The sequence below is a fragment of the Mus caroli genome, chromosome 11 (assembly GCF_900094665.2).
Source record: "Mus caroli chromosome 11, CAROLI_EIJ_v1.1, whole genome shotgun sequence".
Taxonomy (NCBI): Eukaryota; Metazoa; Chordata; class Mammalia; order Rodentia; family Muridae; genus Mus; species Mus caroli.
In genome coordinates this window covers 96,304,313-96,320,148 of record NC_034580.1, presented here as the reverse complement: position 1 = coordinate 96,320,148, position 15,836 = coordinate 96,304,313, and the positions used below count along the sequence as shown (strand labels likewise).

The 15,836-nt window shown below is 47.9% G+C and overlaps 2 protein-coding genes across 4 annotated transcripts in view; one reads left to right on the top strand and one right to left on the bottom strand.

The window, feature by feature from the left end:
• The window catches only part of Klhl10 (kelch like family member 10), a 13,202-nt gene extending 5,448 nt beyond the window's left edge, over positions 1-7,754 (bottom strand). The window contains exons 1-3 of the mRNA XM_021176704.2: positions 7,418-7,754; positions 3,839-4,328; positions 1,982-2,599 (exon numbers count right to left, since the gene is read on the bottom strand). Coding sequence (XP_021032363.1) covers positions 1,982-2,599; positions 3,839-4,328; positions 7,418-7,611 — 1,302 coding nt within the window. The 5' untranslated portion in view covers positions 7,612-7,754. The remainder of the gene's footprint in view (positions 1-1,981; positions 2,600-3,838; positions 4,329-7,417) is intronic.
• A 93-nt stretch (positions 7,755-7,847) lies between these two features.
• Positions 7,848-15,836, top strand: part of Nt5c3b (5'-nucleotidase, cytosolic IIIB) — a 17,617-nt gene continuing 9,628 nt past the window's right edge. The window contains exons 1-7 of one of the 3 annotated variants that reach the window (XM_021176975.1): positions 7,848-7,948; positions 8,478-8,616; positions 8,733-8,831; positions 9,346-9,415; positions 9,514-9,560; positions 13,573-13,658; positions 15,038-15,127. In XM_021176975.1, the coding sequence (XP_021032634.1) occupies positions 8,605-8,616; positions 8,733-8,831; positions 9,346-9,415; positions 9,514-9,560; positions 13,573-13,658; positions 15,038-15,127 (404 nt within the window). In that variant the 5' untranslated portion in view covers positions 7,848-7,948; positions 8,478-8,604. Of the gene's footprint in view, positions 7,949-8,088; positions 8,293-8,477; positions 8,832-9,345; positions 9,416-9,513; positions 9,561-13,572; positions 13,659-15,037; positions 15,128-15,836 lie in introns of those variants that run through there. The other 2 variants (XM_021176976.2, XM_021176978.2) reach the window with 2 other exon arrangements.

Sequence of the window (15,836 nt, the reverse complement as noted above, 5' to 3'; positions counted from 1 at the left end):
TCACTCTGTAGACCAGGCTGGCCTCGAACTCAGAAATCCGCCTGCCTCTGCCTCCCGAGTGCTGGGATTAAAGGCGTGCGCCACCACGCCCGGCTCCAAAAAAGATTTTTAAATTTATTTTTATTTTATGTTGATTCGTGTTTTTGCCTGCATATATGTCTGTGTGAGGGCGTCAGATCCTCTGAAACTGGAGTTACAGACAGGTATGAGCTGCCATGTGGGTGCTGGGAACTGAACCTGGGTCCATCTTGAAGAGCAGCCAGTGCTCTTAATCACTGAGCCATCTCTTCAGCCCCTTTAAAACTTTAACAAAAATATTGGTGTGTGTGAGAGACACAGAGACAGACAGACAGACAGACAGAGACCTCAGAAGCCAGGGGAAGATGTTGGATCCCCTGGGCCTGGATTTAAAAGAAGTTGTGAGCTGCCTGCTTCATGTGGGTGCTGGGAACTGAACTTGGGTCCTCTACAAGAGCAACAAGTGTTCTTAACAACTGAGCATCTCTTCAGTACCCTACCCCAGCCCCCCAAAAACAACAAAAACGAAAAACCAATCTTAGAAACTCTTAGGAGAGGGATGTGTTCAGGCTGGGCATAATGGCTCCCACCTGTAGTTATGACAATCAAGAGGCTCTGGCAAGGGGGAATCACTGAAGATTCAAGGCTAGCTTTGGCTACTCCTTGAGACCCTGTCTCAAAGGAAAAAAAAAAAAAAGTCAAAGTGTCACATGCCTTTATTCCCAGCACTTTGGAGGCAGCGACAGGAGGAACTGTGGGAACTTCCGGCCAGTCGGGCGTACACAGAACTGTCTCAAATAAGTAAATGGGGGCTGGAGAGATGGCACTTGTTAGTTTTCTGGTTTTATTGGCGTGTTTTGTGAGACAGGGTGACAATGTGTGTAGCCCTGGCTGTCCTGGAACTATGTGAATGAGGCTGGCTTCAAACTCACAGCGATCCACCTGTCTCTTTACCCCTAGTGCTGGAGATTAAAAGTGTGTGCTACCATGACCAGGCTACACTTGTTACTCTTGCAGAGGACCCGCAGTTTGATTCCCAGCACCCACACGATGGCTCACAACTGCCCATAACACTACCCCCAGGGACCTGATCCCTCTTCTTACCTCCTTGAGCACTAGCCATGCATATGGTGCAAATACATATATTCAGGCAAAACATTCATTCACATAATACAATTTTTATATGTAAGTACACTGTAGCTGTCTTCAGACGCACCAGAAGAGGGCATCAGATCTCATTACCGGTGGTTGTGAGCCACCATGTGGTTGCTGGGATTTGAACTTCGGACCTTTGGAAGAGCAGTCGGGTGCTCTTAACCACTGAGCCATTTCACCAGCCCCTCACATAATACAATTTTTAAAAAATCTAATAAAAATAAAAAACTTTGCTAGTGAGATGGTTCAGTGTGTAATGACACTGGCCACAAAACCTGAATTTGTCCCTGGACCCCACCTAGTAGAGGAGAGTATCTACTCCTGCAAGTTGTCCTCTGACCCCCACATATGCTCAGCATGCCCCCCCATCAAAAAATTTAAATATGTATATGGAAAATGTATAGATATTTCTCATAATTATCAAAAATACAGTATAGCAATTAACAGTGTTTACATAATGTCAGGTATTATAGGTAATCTGAAGGTAATTGACGTATATGAGACATAGTATACAACAGTTTTCTTTGAGAGAGTCTTCCTGCATAGCCCAAGCTGCCCTCAAGCTACAGCAATCTTCCTGTCTTAGCTTCCCAAGGGCTAGGTTTATGGGTGTGTGCCCCCACACCCAACCGTGCATAGGCTATACACAAGCACCCTACCATGTTGTATGAGCCTCGAGCATCTGGATGTGGCTGTGTACAGGGGACCGTCATCTGAAAGACAACTGGGAGTGTTGCCATTTTGTCTTCCAGCCTCATCCGCAAAGGACGAACAGTATCCATCTTCCCCTTCCACCCTGGTTCTTTACCTTCCCATAGAGTGTTGTGGCGCTCGCATCACTCCGCTGCTCATGCATGGGGGCAATGAGTGTCCATTGGTTGGTCTCTGGCTCGTACCGTTCAGCAGTGTTGAGACGCACGTAGCCATCGAACCCTCCCATGGCATAGATGAAATTGCTGAGGACTGTCACGCTGACATAGCAACGTCTAGAGTGCATAGGGGCCACTTGGTGCCAAGTTTTCTTCACAGGGTCAAAACGCTTAACACTATTGAAGTAGTCTACGCTATCAAACCCCCCGATGATATAAACATAGCCTTTCAAGTAGGCTGCCCCGTGGTAGGCTCGAGGACTTTCTTCCTCACAGGTGACATTCACCCATCTGTCTGCTCGAGCATCATATGCCTCAATGGCATTGGTGGGGCTCCCGCCACTCCAGCCACCAATAGCGAATAGGATGGCATAGGGCAGGCGGGGCCTGGTAAGTGGGTTGGTGAAGTCAGAATTGGAGGGTCCGTTCATGTTCAGGTCATACATAGCCTTTAGGGCATTAATGATGACTGGTTTACATTCCTCACTGTCTTTGACATAGTCATTCATCTTAACATTATTCATGAAGTACTCAGCATGCATTAGGGCCAGGCGAACCTAAGAAGAAAATACAGAAATTTATTCAGGTGAGGCAAGGATGTCGGGAAGTCCCATCTCTTTAAGCCCTGCTATATCATCTGCCTTTTGGGTTTCTGGGTGTATTTTGGTTTGTGCTTTTTAAATTGTGTGTGTGTGTGCGCGCGCGCGCGCGCGCACACTCGCGTGCGTGTACTGGCAGAGACCAGAGGAGGGCATTGGATCCCCTGAAGCTAGAGTTGTAGGTAGTTGAGGGTCTGAGTGCTGTGAACTGAAGTCACGTGCTCTGAAGGAGCAGGCCGTACTCTTAACCTCTGAGCCATCTTTCCAGCCCCTTAGTTTGCTTTTTAAAATGGAGCAAGGGTAGGGGGGATATCCCAAACACTGTTATCTGTACGTGGGGTATGTTCTTCTAGCTGAGCTGCCTTGTCTGGCTTCAGTGGGAGGGGAAATGCCTAACCTTGCAGAGTCTTAAGTGGGGCCCCACCCCCTTAGAGGAGAAGGGGAGCTGAGATTGGGATTGTGGGAGAGAATGTGTATTCAACTCATAGGTGGTTTTGTTTTGTGGAGGTGGTATACATATCAAGAAATGAGCTAGACAGAAGGCATCTGAGGATAGAATTCCTTCGCCACTGGGTAGAGCTTTTAGACCAAAAGAAGCCATGTGATTGGCCAGAAATTAAAAATAGCTCCATATGTAAAATAACAGTAACTAAAACCAAGTAACTACACTTGTATGCTACCCTTGTGGCTTCCTTCCTTCCTACCTTAGCTTCTAACTTGGAGTGGGGAGCTTATTGAATGGCAACAGGGCGAAAGACCCTTTGAAATTCTGTGGGATGGCCTGCGGCTCTCCCCACGCTAAGGCAATTTTGGCTAAAGGAAGAACTAGCCACACCAAAATCCGCCAACTCGGGAAGAGCAGGAGGCGCCCCTCCCTCGCTAAGCATCAACATAGCCTGGGGATCTGGCATGCACCTAGCACGTTCCACCTGCTCCTGTTTCCTTTCCACAAACTCATACCGCGCACCTCCTTTGAGTTGACTTTCATGTGAAGGGCTAGCAGGGCCAGGGACTAAGGCATATCTGCTCCCAAGGAGTTCACAGTCAGCGGGCATTGGGGATACATATTTATACGGCATTACAATCAGCAGACAAAGAGAGCAAGAGACCTATTTTGTGGCTCTTAGGGACGCTCCCTCTGGGTAGAGGAATCAAACAGGAGCAATTAAGTATTTGCAAAGAGTAACTAAACTTGACCTTAGGAAGTAAAACTGAAATATGTTGCTTCCTATTTTGGGGGTCGTGAGAAATCCACTTTAAAATGGCCTCAAATACTGCATCCTCCTGCTTCACGTTGAGTTCGTCTTTCTCAATGATATCCTTGAGCTCAGTGACAGAGAGCTCCAGAAACTCTGCCGAGACTTTCACCATCTCCTCGAAGTTGTGCAGGATGAACATGTAGGCCTTCTGCCTCAGCTCGGGGCAGTAGTAGTAGTCCGTGAACTTGCAGATGCCGATACAGTTATCCAGACACAGCTCCGACTTGAGGAACTCACAGCAACCCCTAACAATGCCCATGATGTTAAACTGGTCAGCAGCGGCCAGCAGCTTCTCCACGTTGTCAGGGGTGATAGGCACGGTCCGAGTGTACGCATACTCAATAATTAGCTTCATCATGTCGGGGGAAATGCCAGGAATGTTGTAAACCTTCTTCTCAGTGTTGTTCCAGCCACTTGTAAACAAAGCTCTGGGAAGGGGGGGAAGAGGAGAGAAATTAGCACGGAAACATTCTCCTCCTTTTTTTAATGATTTACTTATTTATTATATGTAAGTACACTGTAGCTGTCTTCAGACACACGAGAAGAGGGCATCAGATCTCATTATGGATGGTTGTGAGCCACCATGTGGTTGCTGGGATTTGAACTCAGGACCTTCGGAAGATCAGTCAGTGCTCTTACCCGCTGAGCCATCTCTCCAGCCCCTGTTTTTTTTGTTGTTGTTGGTTTTTTTTTGTTTGTTTTTTTGAGACATGGGTCTCTCACTCTTTGTGGAACTTACTGTTCTGAGTACACTGGCTGGCCAGCCAGCCCCCCAGGATTAACCTGTCTTTTCCATCCTGCACTGGGATTATAAATATGTGCCACCATGCTTGGCTTTTGTGTGGTTTCTGGGGATCTGAACACTCAGGTCTTCCTGCTTGGGCAGCAAGCACTTTACCCACTGAGCCATCTCCCCAGCCCACCTCCCTCTTCTCTTTTACAGTGTTTAGATGGAGAAATTGAGCTCTGGAATGAGAATAAGATCAAGGCCTTGGCAGCTAAGAGCACTTGTTGCACTGGACCCAAGTTCAAATTCCAACACCCACATGGCAGCTCACAGCCATCCATAACTCCAGTTCTATGGACTTCAATGCCTTCTTCTGACTTCTGCAAGCACCAGGCATGTGCATGGGGCCAAACATATTCACAGAGAAGACATTCAAGTACATAAAATTAAACAAACAAACAAACAAACAACCTGGGCCTCAGAGGATAGAGAGAGTATGACCCAGCAATGAGTACTTGCAGAGGACTTGGGTTTGATTCCCAGCACGAATCGCCCTCTTCCAGCCTCCATGAGCGGCAGGCACAAAAGTATGCATGCAGACAAAACATACACACAAAATTAAATCAAAATCTGCCTTGTCCTGTTGCCCACCAAATCTCCCGTGTGTACAGACAACCCAGCACCAGAGTGGCCCTTACAAAGAGTTCATGTCCCCCTTGCATTCAAAAATGTCCCCTGACTTTGATGATAAGAGGGAAATACCATTCAAAAAACCAAAAGGAAAAGAAAAGGCTGGGTGTGGTGACACAAGCCTGTAATCCTAGCACACACAAACACACACACACACACACACACACACACACACACACACACGTAAGCATATATGAGTGAGTGCTCCGATGTAGGAGTGAGTGTTCATGTGGAGGTCAGAGGACAACTTGTGGGAGTTGGTTCTCTCCAGTTAGCTCCCAGGGATTGAACTCAGGTAATCATGCTTAGCAGCAAGTACCTTCACTACTGAGCCACCGTCCATATTTATGTGTAGCCCAGCGTGGTGGCACACACCTTTAGTCCAAGAACTCAGGAGGGAGAAGCTGTTGGATCTCTGTGAGCTCCAGGCCACCCTGGACTACATAGCAAGTTCTAGGACAGCCAGGGCTACATAGAGAAACTCTTTATCAAAAAAACAAGAAGGAAAGGAAGGAGGGAAGGAAGGAGGGAAGGAAGGAGGGAAGGAAGGAAGGAAAGAAAAGGAAGAGGAGGAGGAAGAGGAAGAAGAAGAAGAAGAGGAGGAGGAGGAGAAGCACAGGTGGTGGTGGTACGCCTTAATCCCAGCACTGGGGAGGCAGAGGCAGGCAGAGCTCTATGAGTTTGAGGCCAGCCTGGTCTACAGAGCAAGGACAGCCAGGGCTACACGGAGAAACCCTGTCTCAAAACAAAACAAACAAACCAAACCAAAACAAAACAACAACAACAACAAAAAAACAAAAAAGAAAAAAGACTAAGCTTTATGAGAACAGAAATGTTCACTTCTTCGTTTCCTTCTAACACCCAGCATCCCCCAGTAAGAAAACAAGCAATAAATGGCCACAACGATGTGTTAGGCGGGCCCCTGTAAATAGGTACATTTCTGGGTACTGACTAAAACAGAGTATTTTGTTTTTTTCTAAGAGGCTTAAAGACCAGTGGGGCTTAGGTATCAACTCCTTCTTTAGGACCCATGCTTGCCAAGCTACAGCCTCTGCCAAATGCAGCCCGAAGCCAGTCCACCCTTTGCTTTGTACCGCCCCCAGGGAACAAGATTTTTCTTTACATTTTGGAATTATGGAGGGGGCAGAGTATTCAAAGAACATTTTGTGACATGTTAAAACTGTATTCAAATTTCAGTGTCCATAAATAATTTGTATTAATCCTGTCTTCTGGGCCCATTCTTTTCTTTTTCTCTTTTCCTCTTTCTTTCTTTCTTTCTTTCTTTCTTTCTTTCTTTCTTTCTTTCTTTCTTTCTTTCTTTCTTTCTTTCTAGGCAGGGTCTCACCTATGTAGCCCTGGAACTCCCCATGTAGACCAGGCTGGCCTAGAACTCACAGAGATCTGCCAGCCTCTGCCTCCCAAGTACCGGGATTAGAGATGGACAGAAACATCCTGGCCTTGTCTGGCAGTTCTTGACAGAAGGCAGAGTTGAACTGTTGCCAGAGTACATGGCCTGCTGAGCTTAAGCTATTTAACATCTTGGAGCTGTAGACATGGGTCTCTTTTCAACAGAACATGAGGTTCCATGCCAAACACCTACATGGTAGCTGACAACAGTCTGCAATGCCTGTCCCAAGGGGACCCAATGTCCCCTTATGGCCTCTTCAGGCGCATCATGTATGTGGCCCAGACAGACATACATGCAGGCAAAATATCCATAAATAAAATAAATGAATAAATACAAACTTAAAAAAAATATTTACTATCTTCTTGTTGTTGTTTTGGTTCTGTTTTTGTTTGTTTGTTTTAGAAATAGATTCTCACTCTGTAGCCCAGGCTGCCCTTGAACTACTGATCCTCCTGCCTCAGCCTCTCCAGTTGCTGGGATTACAGGCATGAGCCACTATGTCTGGATTATAAACTGGTCCTTTTGGAGCCTTATCTAGAGTGTAGGATCAGGTCTGTCCAACTTTTTTTTAATGCTGCAATGGCATGCTGTCAACCTACAAAGCTTAGATTTGAGAACAGCTCAAACCAGTTATAAACAAACACAGAGTCTCAGTGATGGAGACACGGCTCAGCTTGGGTCCCCCGGTGTACCTAAAGTAGGAGCTGCAGCTACAGAGGATGTTCTTGTGGGCATTGAACTCGAAGCCATTGACTTTGATGACCACGTCGCAGAGCTTGCCCTCAAGCCGGAGCTCGTTGAAGATCTCACAGGTCATTGCGCTCATCTTTCTCTCCATGTGAGGCTGGTGGAACCGGGTGGAGGCCGCGGTGCTCTCCATCTCCATGGCTCCTTGGGACCAGGGGAGAGAGGCTGCTCTCCTGGGGTGTTGGGGAGGGTTATGGGGGGCCCCTTTAGCCAGCTGTCGCTCCTTTTCCCTACTACATCTTTCATATAGGGACCATCAGGCAGCCCAAGTTCCAGAATCCTGGGCAGTGAGATCACTCAGGATTGTGCTCTCAGGTTCTGGAACCCCCTTCTTGCCCCTTCTTTTCCTCCCCCTCCCCCCAGAACATACAGGTAGACCACCCCACATCTCTTTCCTCGACCTCAGACCTAGGGCAGAACTGTGACCACCAACACAATTGAGCCTTTACTGAGTCCGCTGCTTGTGGCATCTTCAGGTTGGGTCCCCACCTCCCTGCAGCATCCTTCCAAAGCTCTCTGTGGGCTCCCCATGGGTGCAGAGGCAGAAGCAGAGCTGATCAAATGTCATGCTGGCCAGAATCTTCCAGCCCTTGAGATGCCTTGCTGGCTTACTTTGCTTGTGGCCTAGTGATGATGAAGAGCCCAGTTAGGGAAGTGTCTCCTGGGTACATCCCCTGTCCAAAATGCACTTGGATACCTAGTGGGTTGTTCTTTGCAATGCAGGGGATGAAATCCAGGGCCTCATACCTGCAGGCAAGAACTCTCTCACTAAGCAGTGACCCCCAACCCCAGTAAGGACTGCACTTATGTTCCAGAAAGAGTGAGTGACAGGCGCCCGTACACACCAAAGCCTCATGACAGCCAGCCCACATACAGGACCCCAGAGTCTTGGTACTCCCCTCCCCCTCGCCCCCCAACGTTCCTCCACCCCCACACACAGTAGAACATCCCTCCCCCCCCCCCCACACACACACCCGCACTCCCCCCTCTTGCTTCTCCTGCCAGTATCCGAAGCCAGCCTGGAAACGGCCTGCAGCTCCTAGACCGACGCGACTAGTGCGAGGCGACGCCTGCGCAGTGTGGCTGTAAGGCGGGCGCTGCCTTCGGGGCCGCCCACCAAGCCGGCGGCGTGATGGCGGAGGAGGTGAGGCCACGGGCGGGGACGGTCCCGCGTGGCGGGATCGCGGGTGCGGAGAGACTCAGCTGTCCTGATGCCCATCGCGGCTCTCGGGTCAGCGGGTCTCTTGGGTCTCACGACAGGTAAGCAGCCTGATGAAGGCCACGGTCCTGATGCGGCAGCCCGGACGGGTGCAGGAAATTGTGGGCGCCCTTCGCAGGGGCGGAGGAGACCGCCTTCAGGTACCGTGGCTTGGGGTACGGCGGGAGGGTGCCTGCCCTGCAGCCTTCCCGCCAACTGTGGTTCGCGCTCTGCGAGCCTGCGCCCTAGGGTGGTCATGGACAAACAGATTGGTTCACCTCGGGAAAGAGCTTACCTCCCCCAATAGCCAACTTTCATAGTAGTCAGATGTGACCCTTTTCCTGCCGCTTGGTTTTAGAAAGCAAGTGGGTGGAGGCCCCCCTCCCTCATAGGGAGATCCACAAAGGTCAGAAGGCACCTTAAGAAAGAACCAGTGTATAAAGAAGCCACAGAAAGTCGCCCCCACATTCGGGAGACTTTGTTTTCTTCAGGGTTAACTCAGGATGTCACTTTTTTCATTCTTTCTTCTGTCTCTTCCTAACCTTGCAAAGGCTTTGCTGCAGCCTGGTTAGACTTCCTCCACTACCCCAGGCTGAGGCAAGGACCAGGATAGACCAGTACCTAGTCAACCTAGTCAACCTTGTCAACCACCACCATCTCCCCTTTGTCTCTCAGGTGATTTCCGATTTTGACATGACCCTGAGCAGATTTGCTTATAATGGACAGCGATGCCCCTCTTCCCACAGTAAGTCACATTTCAGCTTTCCTTGTAGGGCTCCAGATGACAACTGCTATGGAGCAAATAAAGGGAGTCTTGTGTGTGTGTGTGTTTTCTTTTTTCAGATATTCTGGATAACAGCAAAATTATCAGTGAGGATTGTCGCAAAGAGGTGGGTCATTCCCTTCTTTGCTCAGACATGGCTGTGGTATGCTTCTGGGGTTGAACCACAGCCTCCAGGACTGAAATCTTAAGAAACTCCGTTCCTTAAACACAGTGTGGGGAGACCTGTAATCCCAGAGGCTGAGACAGGAGGATCCCAAGTTCAGAGGCTGCCTGGATTCCAGAAAGAGTTCAAGGTCACTTAGGCAACGTCGTTAGAACACAGAATAAAACGTTGGAAAAGGAAGCTGTATGGGTGTTGGTGGCGCACACCTTTGATCCCAGCACTCAGAAGGCAGAGGCAGCAGATCTCTGTGAGTTCGAGGCCAGCCTGCTCTACATACTAAGTCTCAGCCAGACAAGGATAGATAGGAAGACCTTATCTCAAAAACAGAGGGAGTCTGGGTTCGAGGAAGCTTATCGACCATTCGTGACACTCTGGATTTGCTCCTTAGTTTCACTTGGTTTTGTTCTTCCATCATTCTTTTTTAAAAGTTGTTATAGTAAAGGAGATATGGTTTTCTTATTGGGTTTATTTTTATTATTTTAAAGTGTATGTGTGTGAGTGGGGTACATAGACATACAGATACCCTTGGAGGTCACAGGAGTTTGGAGTGGTGAATTGCCTGATGTAGGAACTGAGAACTGAACTCCAGCCCTGTGCAAGAGCAGTCAGTGCTCTTAACTGCGGAGCCATCTCTCCAGCCCCTGGATCTAGCCTTAATCCATGAGGACAGCTTTTCCTTATTGGCTGAGACACAGTGATGGATAGTTTGTGTGTGAGCACTATGCTTACTGCTATCTATGGGGTTTGCACGAGACTTGGATGCCAGATCTTACTGAACAACCCTCTGCTCCCAAAGGTAGAGAGAACTACCATATTACTGTCTTCGTCTAACATGTAAGAAAACAGGTGCTTAAAGAGGGTGAACCATTTGCCCCAGGGTCATTTGATGGAGTTGCAGGTGTTGGTTTTATAGAGACTTTGTCCCAAGCTCTTTGCCCCATTTAATGCCATGTTCTTGATGATGTCACTTTCTGATAAGGGAGCAGATTCAGAGAATCTTCCGGAATGGATGTGAATCCATTGCCGTAGGGTGTGTACAACACTGAGAAGCCAACTCTAGAAGCTTGGCTTTTGTTTACTCGGTCCCAGGCTTGTACCCTGAGTGGCTTTTCTTAGAGCAGAGCCAGGCTAGGCTCTTACATGTGGCTGAGCTCATTCTTGTAGATAATCAGTGACTTGGTTTCTGTTAGTCACTAAGGTTGCGTACTAATGTGTATTGGTCACTTGCATTGGTTGATGCTTCCTGTGGGTTTTGTTTTGTTGAGATTCTCATGAAGCCTAATCTGGCCTGGAGCTTGCTATGAAGCTGAGGCTGGCTTTGAACTCCTCTTCCTCCTGATTTTAGTTCCTGAATGCTTGCATCAGACATATGCACCACCGTGTCTAGCTTAGAGTTTTGTTTCTATGGTATTAAGGATTTAACCCAAGGCCTTCCAATACTTTGTTTTGTTTTTCTTTTTTTTTTTTTTAAAGATTTATTTATTTATTACATGTAAGTACAATGTAGCTGTCTTCAGACACTCCAGAAGAGGGAGTCAGATCTCATTACGGATGGTTGTGAGCCACCATGTGGTTGCTGGGATTTGAACTCTGGACCTTCGGAAGAGCAGTCGGGCGCTCTTCCCCACTGAGCCATCTCATCAGCCCTGTTTTGTTTTTCAAGACAGGGTTTCTCTGTGTAGCCCTAGCTGTTTTGGAACTCACTCTATAGACCAGGCTGGCCTTGAACTCACAGATCCACCTACTGGGATTAAAGGAATATGGTACCACCTCCTGGCCCTTCCAAGACTGTTAACCTGATTGCTTGTTGTGAAGATGGCCAGGAACAAGAAGCTCCACTCTACCAAATGAGCTATACCCCTGACCAACACTGAGGCTCTTAAGACATTCCAAGAATACTCTGCTTAATACCATGTAATCCCTGCATTTAATTCTCTTTTCGGACAGATGGACAGCCACTCCATATGAGCTCCTAATAGTCCCAAGACTACATAAGTCCTTTAAAATTCTTTACTCTGTCAGTTCTTATTTTTTTTCCCAAGGAGCCTTACCAATTGTTTCTGCATGACTTATGATCCATGAAGTAGCTGTCCCAGAGGGTCAAAAGTCCTGGTTTCCTAGAAAGAAATCTTAGCTAAAGGAGGCACATGCAGATGCTCTGAAATTTTCCTAATGGTGACATGGATGGAATTGTCACCAGTGTGCTGGGTTTCTAACACCAATCTGCAAGGTCTGTTTTATGACTCTTTGTCACGTGCTGGCAGTCCAAGCCTAGCTGCATGCATTTTAGGCAAATGTCCCACCACTAAGCAGGTCCTCAGCCATAATTGCATGATCTCCTTTCTCACTGATATCTGTGGAGCACTTCTATAAATATTTCTCTTTTTCTTTTCTTTTTCTTTTAATATGCATGGATGTTTTACCAGCATGTATGTCTGTGCACAGAATGCCATCAGCAGCCAGAAGAGGGCACTGGACCCCCCTGGAACTGGAGTTACAGAGGGTTGGTCCCCACCCTGTGGATGCTGGGAACTGAACCCGGGCACTCTGGAGCAGCCAGTGCCCCTAACCACTGAGCCATCTCTTCAGCCTTAAGTAGTTTTCTTTTTTAAATTTTAATTCTTTCTATTTTCAAGATAAGGTCCACTGTATAGACAAAGATAGCCCTAAATCTCAGAGATCTGCCTGCCTCTGCCTCCCATGAGAGGGATTAAAGGCATGCGCCACCACTATGCCTGGTGGTTTATGTACATAAGTGCTTTAGCTACATATATGTATGTGTGTGTGTATGTGTATATGTATATTCGTACACGCATGCGTGCATGCATGTGTGCCGGGTACCCATAAAGTCAGAAAAAGACATATCCCTTGGAACTGGAGTTCCAGATAGTTGTGAGCCACTTTGTCAGTTTTGGGAACTAAACTCCAGTCTCCTTCAAGAGCAGCAAGGGCTCTTAACCTCTAAGCCATCTCTCCAGCCCATGTGTCTGAGAACAGTTCTCACGTAGCCCTGTCTAACCTCAAATTTACTATGTAGCTAAAGATAAGTTTGAGCTTCTAATCCTCCTGCCTCCATCTCTCAAGGGCTAGGACTATCGTTATGTGTCATCTCACCCTACATATGTTTATGTGTTCCCGGGAAAGAAACCCGGGCACACATGCATGCTAGGCAGGCAGCCAGCCAGGCGAGCAGCATCCCCAGCCCTTCCCTGACGCTTTCACTCCCGTGTCTGACTCACCGGTTAGTGTTTATTACGTGTACGAGTGTTTTGCCTACATGTGTGTCTGGATACCACATTGAAATCAGAAGGAGGTGCCAGATCCTCTACAACTGGTGTTACAGACAGTTGTGAGCCACTGTGTGTCTGTGCCAGGAATCGAACTCATGTCCTCTGCAAGAGCAGCAAAACCTTCTTAATTACTGAGCTAATTCTTCAGCGCCTGCTGATTTTTGTCATCGTGAAGATTGCTCTTTAGGTGGGCTCTCCACCAACGAGCTACATCCCTACATCCACTCATGTCTTTTTCTTTTATCCCCCCCCCCTCTGTGTATATGTATATATTTTGACTTTGAGACAGAGTTTTACATATGTGGCCTTGGCTACACATCTACCATCTTCCTGTCTCCTCCTTCCAAATGCTGGGATTCCAGACATGGACCACCAAGTCTAACTCATGTTGAGGGCCCTTAGGCCTCCTCCTTAGGGTGGGTGCCGAGGATCAGTAAACTCCGAGAGTGCAGGCACACCGCACATTATCTATAACAGGCAAATGCGAACAGTCGGAAAAGCATGAAGAGAAGGTTGAGTTTCACAAATGGTGTGCTCCCCCCACCCCCGACATGAAAGCTTGAAGAAAAGCCTCTCACACAAAGCTCCGTCTTTGACGGGGTCTTCACCTCAAGCGGGACCAATTTGATGTGCACTAATGACCTTTCCCCTGTTGGTTGTCCCAGCTCACCGAGCTCTTTCACCACTATTATCCCATTGAGATCGACCCACACCGGACCATCAAAGAGAAGCTGCCTCACATGGTGCAGTGGTAAGTGGCACCGGGATGAAGGATGGAGAGGGCCAGGCAGCCTGTGTCCTTCCAGAGCTTCAGGCTTACACGCTTCCTTCCTGAGGGCTGTGCCTCTGACCCGGCTCTAAGGAGGAACCTCCAACTACACCCAGGTTCCCTGCTGCTGCGACAGTGGAAAGGCTCAGGGACTTCTTAGAAATGCCTTGGCCTGGGAGATAAGCAGCAGGTGACCTTGTCTTGGTGTGTTTTGTTCTTGTGTCATGGATACACAGTCTGGACAATGCATAATGAACAGAGCTTTCGAGAGGCTGGGAAGTCCCAGCTGAGGGGACTTCTGCCAATGGCTGTGTTGCTGTCACTCTGTAGCAGGAGGGCAGAGAGGGGTGGGGTGGGGTGGGGGGAGAGGCTGAACTTGCTTTGATAGCCTAATGACATCATTCATTCTTGAAGGCAAACCCCCTTGACCCGAACACCCCTGTGTTGGGGACTGGGGTCGTTAACTTTTCTCTTGCTGTGGGCTAAGATCCCATGACAAAGGCAACTTATAGGAGAAAGTTTATTTGGGGTTTATAGGTCAGAGGGTGAGTCCAGGGAACCATCACGGCAGGGAACATGGCAGCAGAAAGGCAGGCATGGCTTTTGAAACTTCCAAGTCCATCCCCCACCCCCACCCTACCCCTTTGCCCAGTGACACACCTCCTCCAACAAGGTCTGGAACCAAGCATTTACATACATGAGCCTTGGGAGGTTATTCTCATTCAGACCACCACACCGCACAATTTTACAACTTGGGGACACAACCAGATTGCAAGATTCTGATAGAGACAAGCCCTGCTAAGCTTGGCCATGGTGGCCCATGTACCTCACCTCAGCCCGGGAGGTTAGGACAGGAGGAACAAGGTTGTTCTTAGCTACATAGGAAGTTGTGGGCTAGCCTGTGCTGCCTAGGACTCTGTTAAAAAAACGAAACCTAGGCAGGTGGTGGCAATGCATGCCTTTAATCCCAGTACTTGGGAGGCAGAGGCTGGCAAATCTCTGTGAGTTCAAGGCCAGCTTGGTCTACAGAGTGAGTTCCAAGACAGAGAAGGCTACACAGAGAAACCCTGTCTCGAAAAAGAAAACAAAAACAAAAACAAAAAAACCCACCAAAACCTAGCATGCCTGGACAGAGCCCTGTAGGGAGGGAATTAAGAAACGTTCTGATCTCCCCAGTCCATTACATAGTCCTTGGCTCCCTCTCCCCTCAGTTCCTCACCTCTCTTCTAAGGATGGCTGTAAGTTCTTCAGGAGATGGCTCTGTGGAACAGAATGTGCGCCCTCCATCAGAGGGGACAAAGGACAGGGCACTGGGCTTGCTAGGGTGACTGGAATGACGCGGGGTTGTGGGTTATTTGTAGGTGGAGCAAAGCCCACAGTCTCCTGTGCCAGCAGAGGATCCAGAAAGTCCAGATTGCTCAGGTGGTTGGAGAGTCCACTGCGATGCTCAGGTGAGCTCCTTACTGTGGAAATGTTTCCACCCAACCAGGCCAAGCAGCTCTGTGGGCCGGGGTGTGGCTCCCTGGCTGAGTACTGGCCCAGCATGCTGGAGACCTGTGGATTCCGTCCTTGGCATTGAAATACAAAAATAAAGATGAAAGCCAGTCTAAGACTGTTTGACCCAGGCGGAGGAGGCAGGGGCTCGAGTAGAGTCAGTGGTTGGGAGAAGAAGAGGAAAATTGGCCCCAGAAGCCATTTGCCTCAGGGGATGGTGTGCCAGGTGGCCAGAGCTCCATCTCCTACCGTCCAACTCCTTTGAAATAATGGGTTCAAAATGGACAACAACAGAAACCTCTGGTTGACAGGATTTTTTTTTTTTTATTTCAATTTCGTTTTTCAAGGCAGGGTTTCTCTGTGTAGTTTTGGTTGTCCTGGAACTCTGTGTAACCAGGCTGGCCCTCAGACTTAGAAATCTGTATGACTTTGTGTTCTCTAGTGCTGGGACTAAAGGCGTGAGCCACCACACTGGGTACTAACACTCTTTAAAAAAGAAAAAAAAGAAAAAGAAAAAAAGAAAAAAGAATATTTAATGTGTGTGTTACAATTAAATATATATGTATATTGAGATATGTCCACACACACATATATATATATATATATATATATATATATATATATATATTTTTTTTTTTTTTTTTTTTTTTTTTTTTTTTTTTTTTT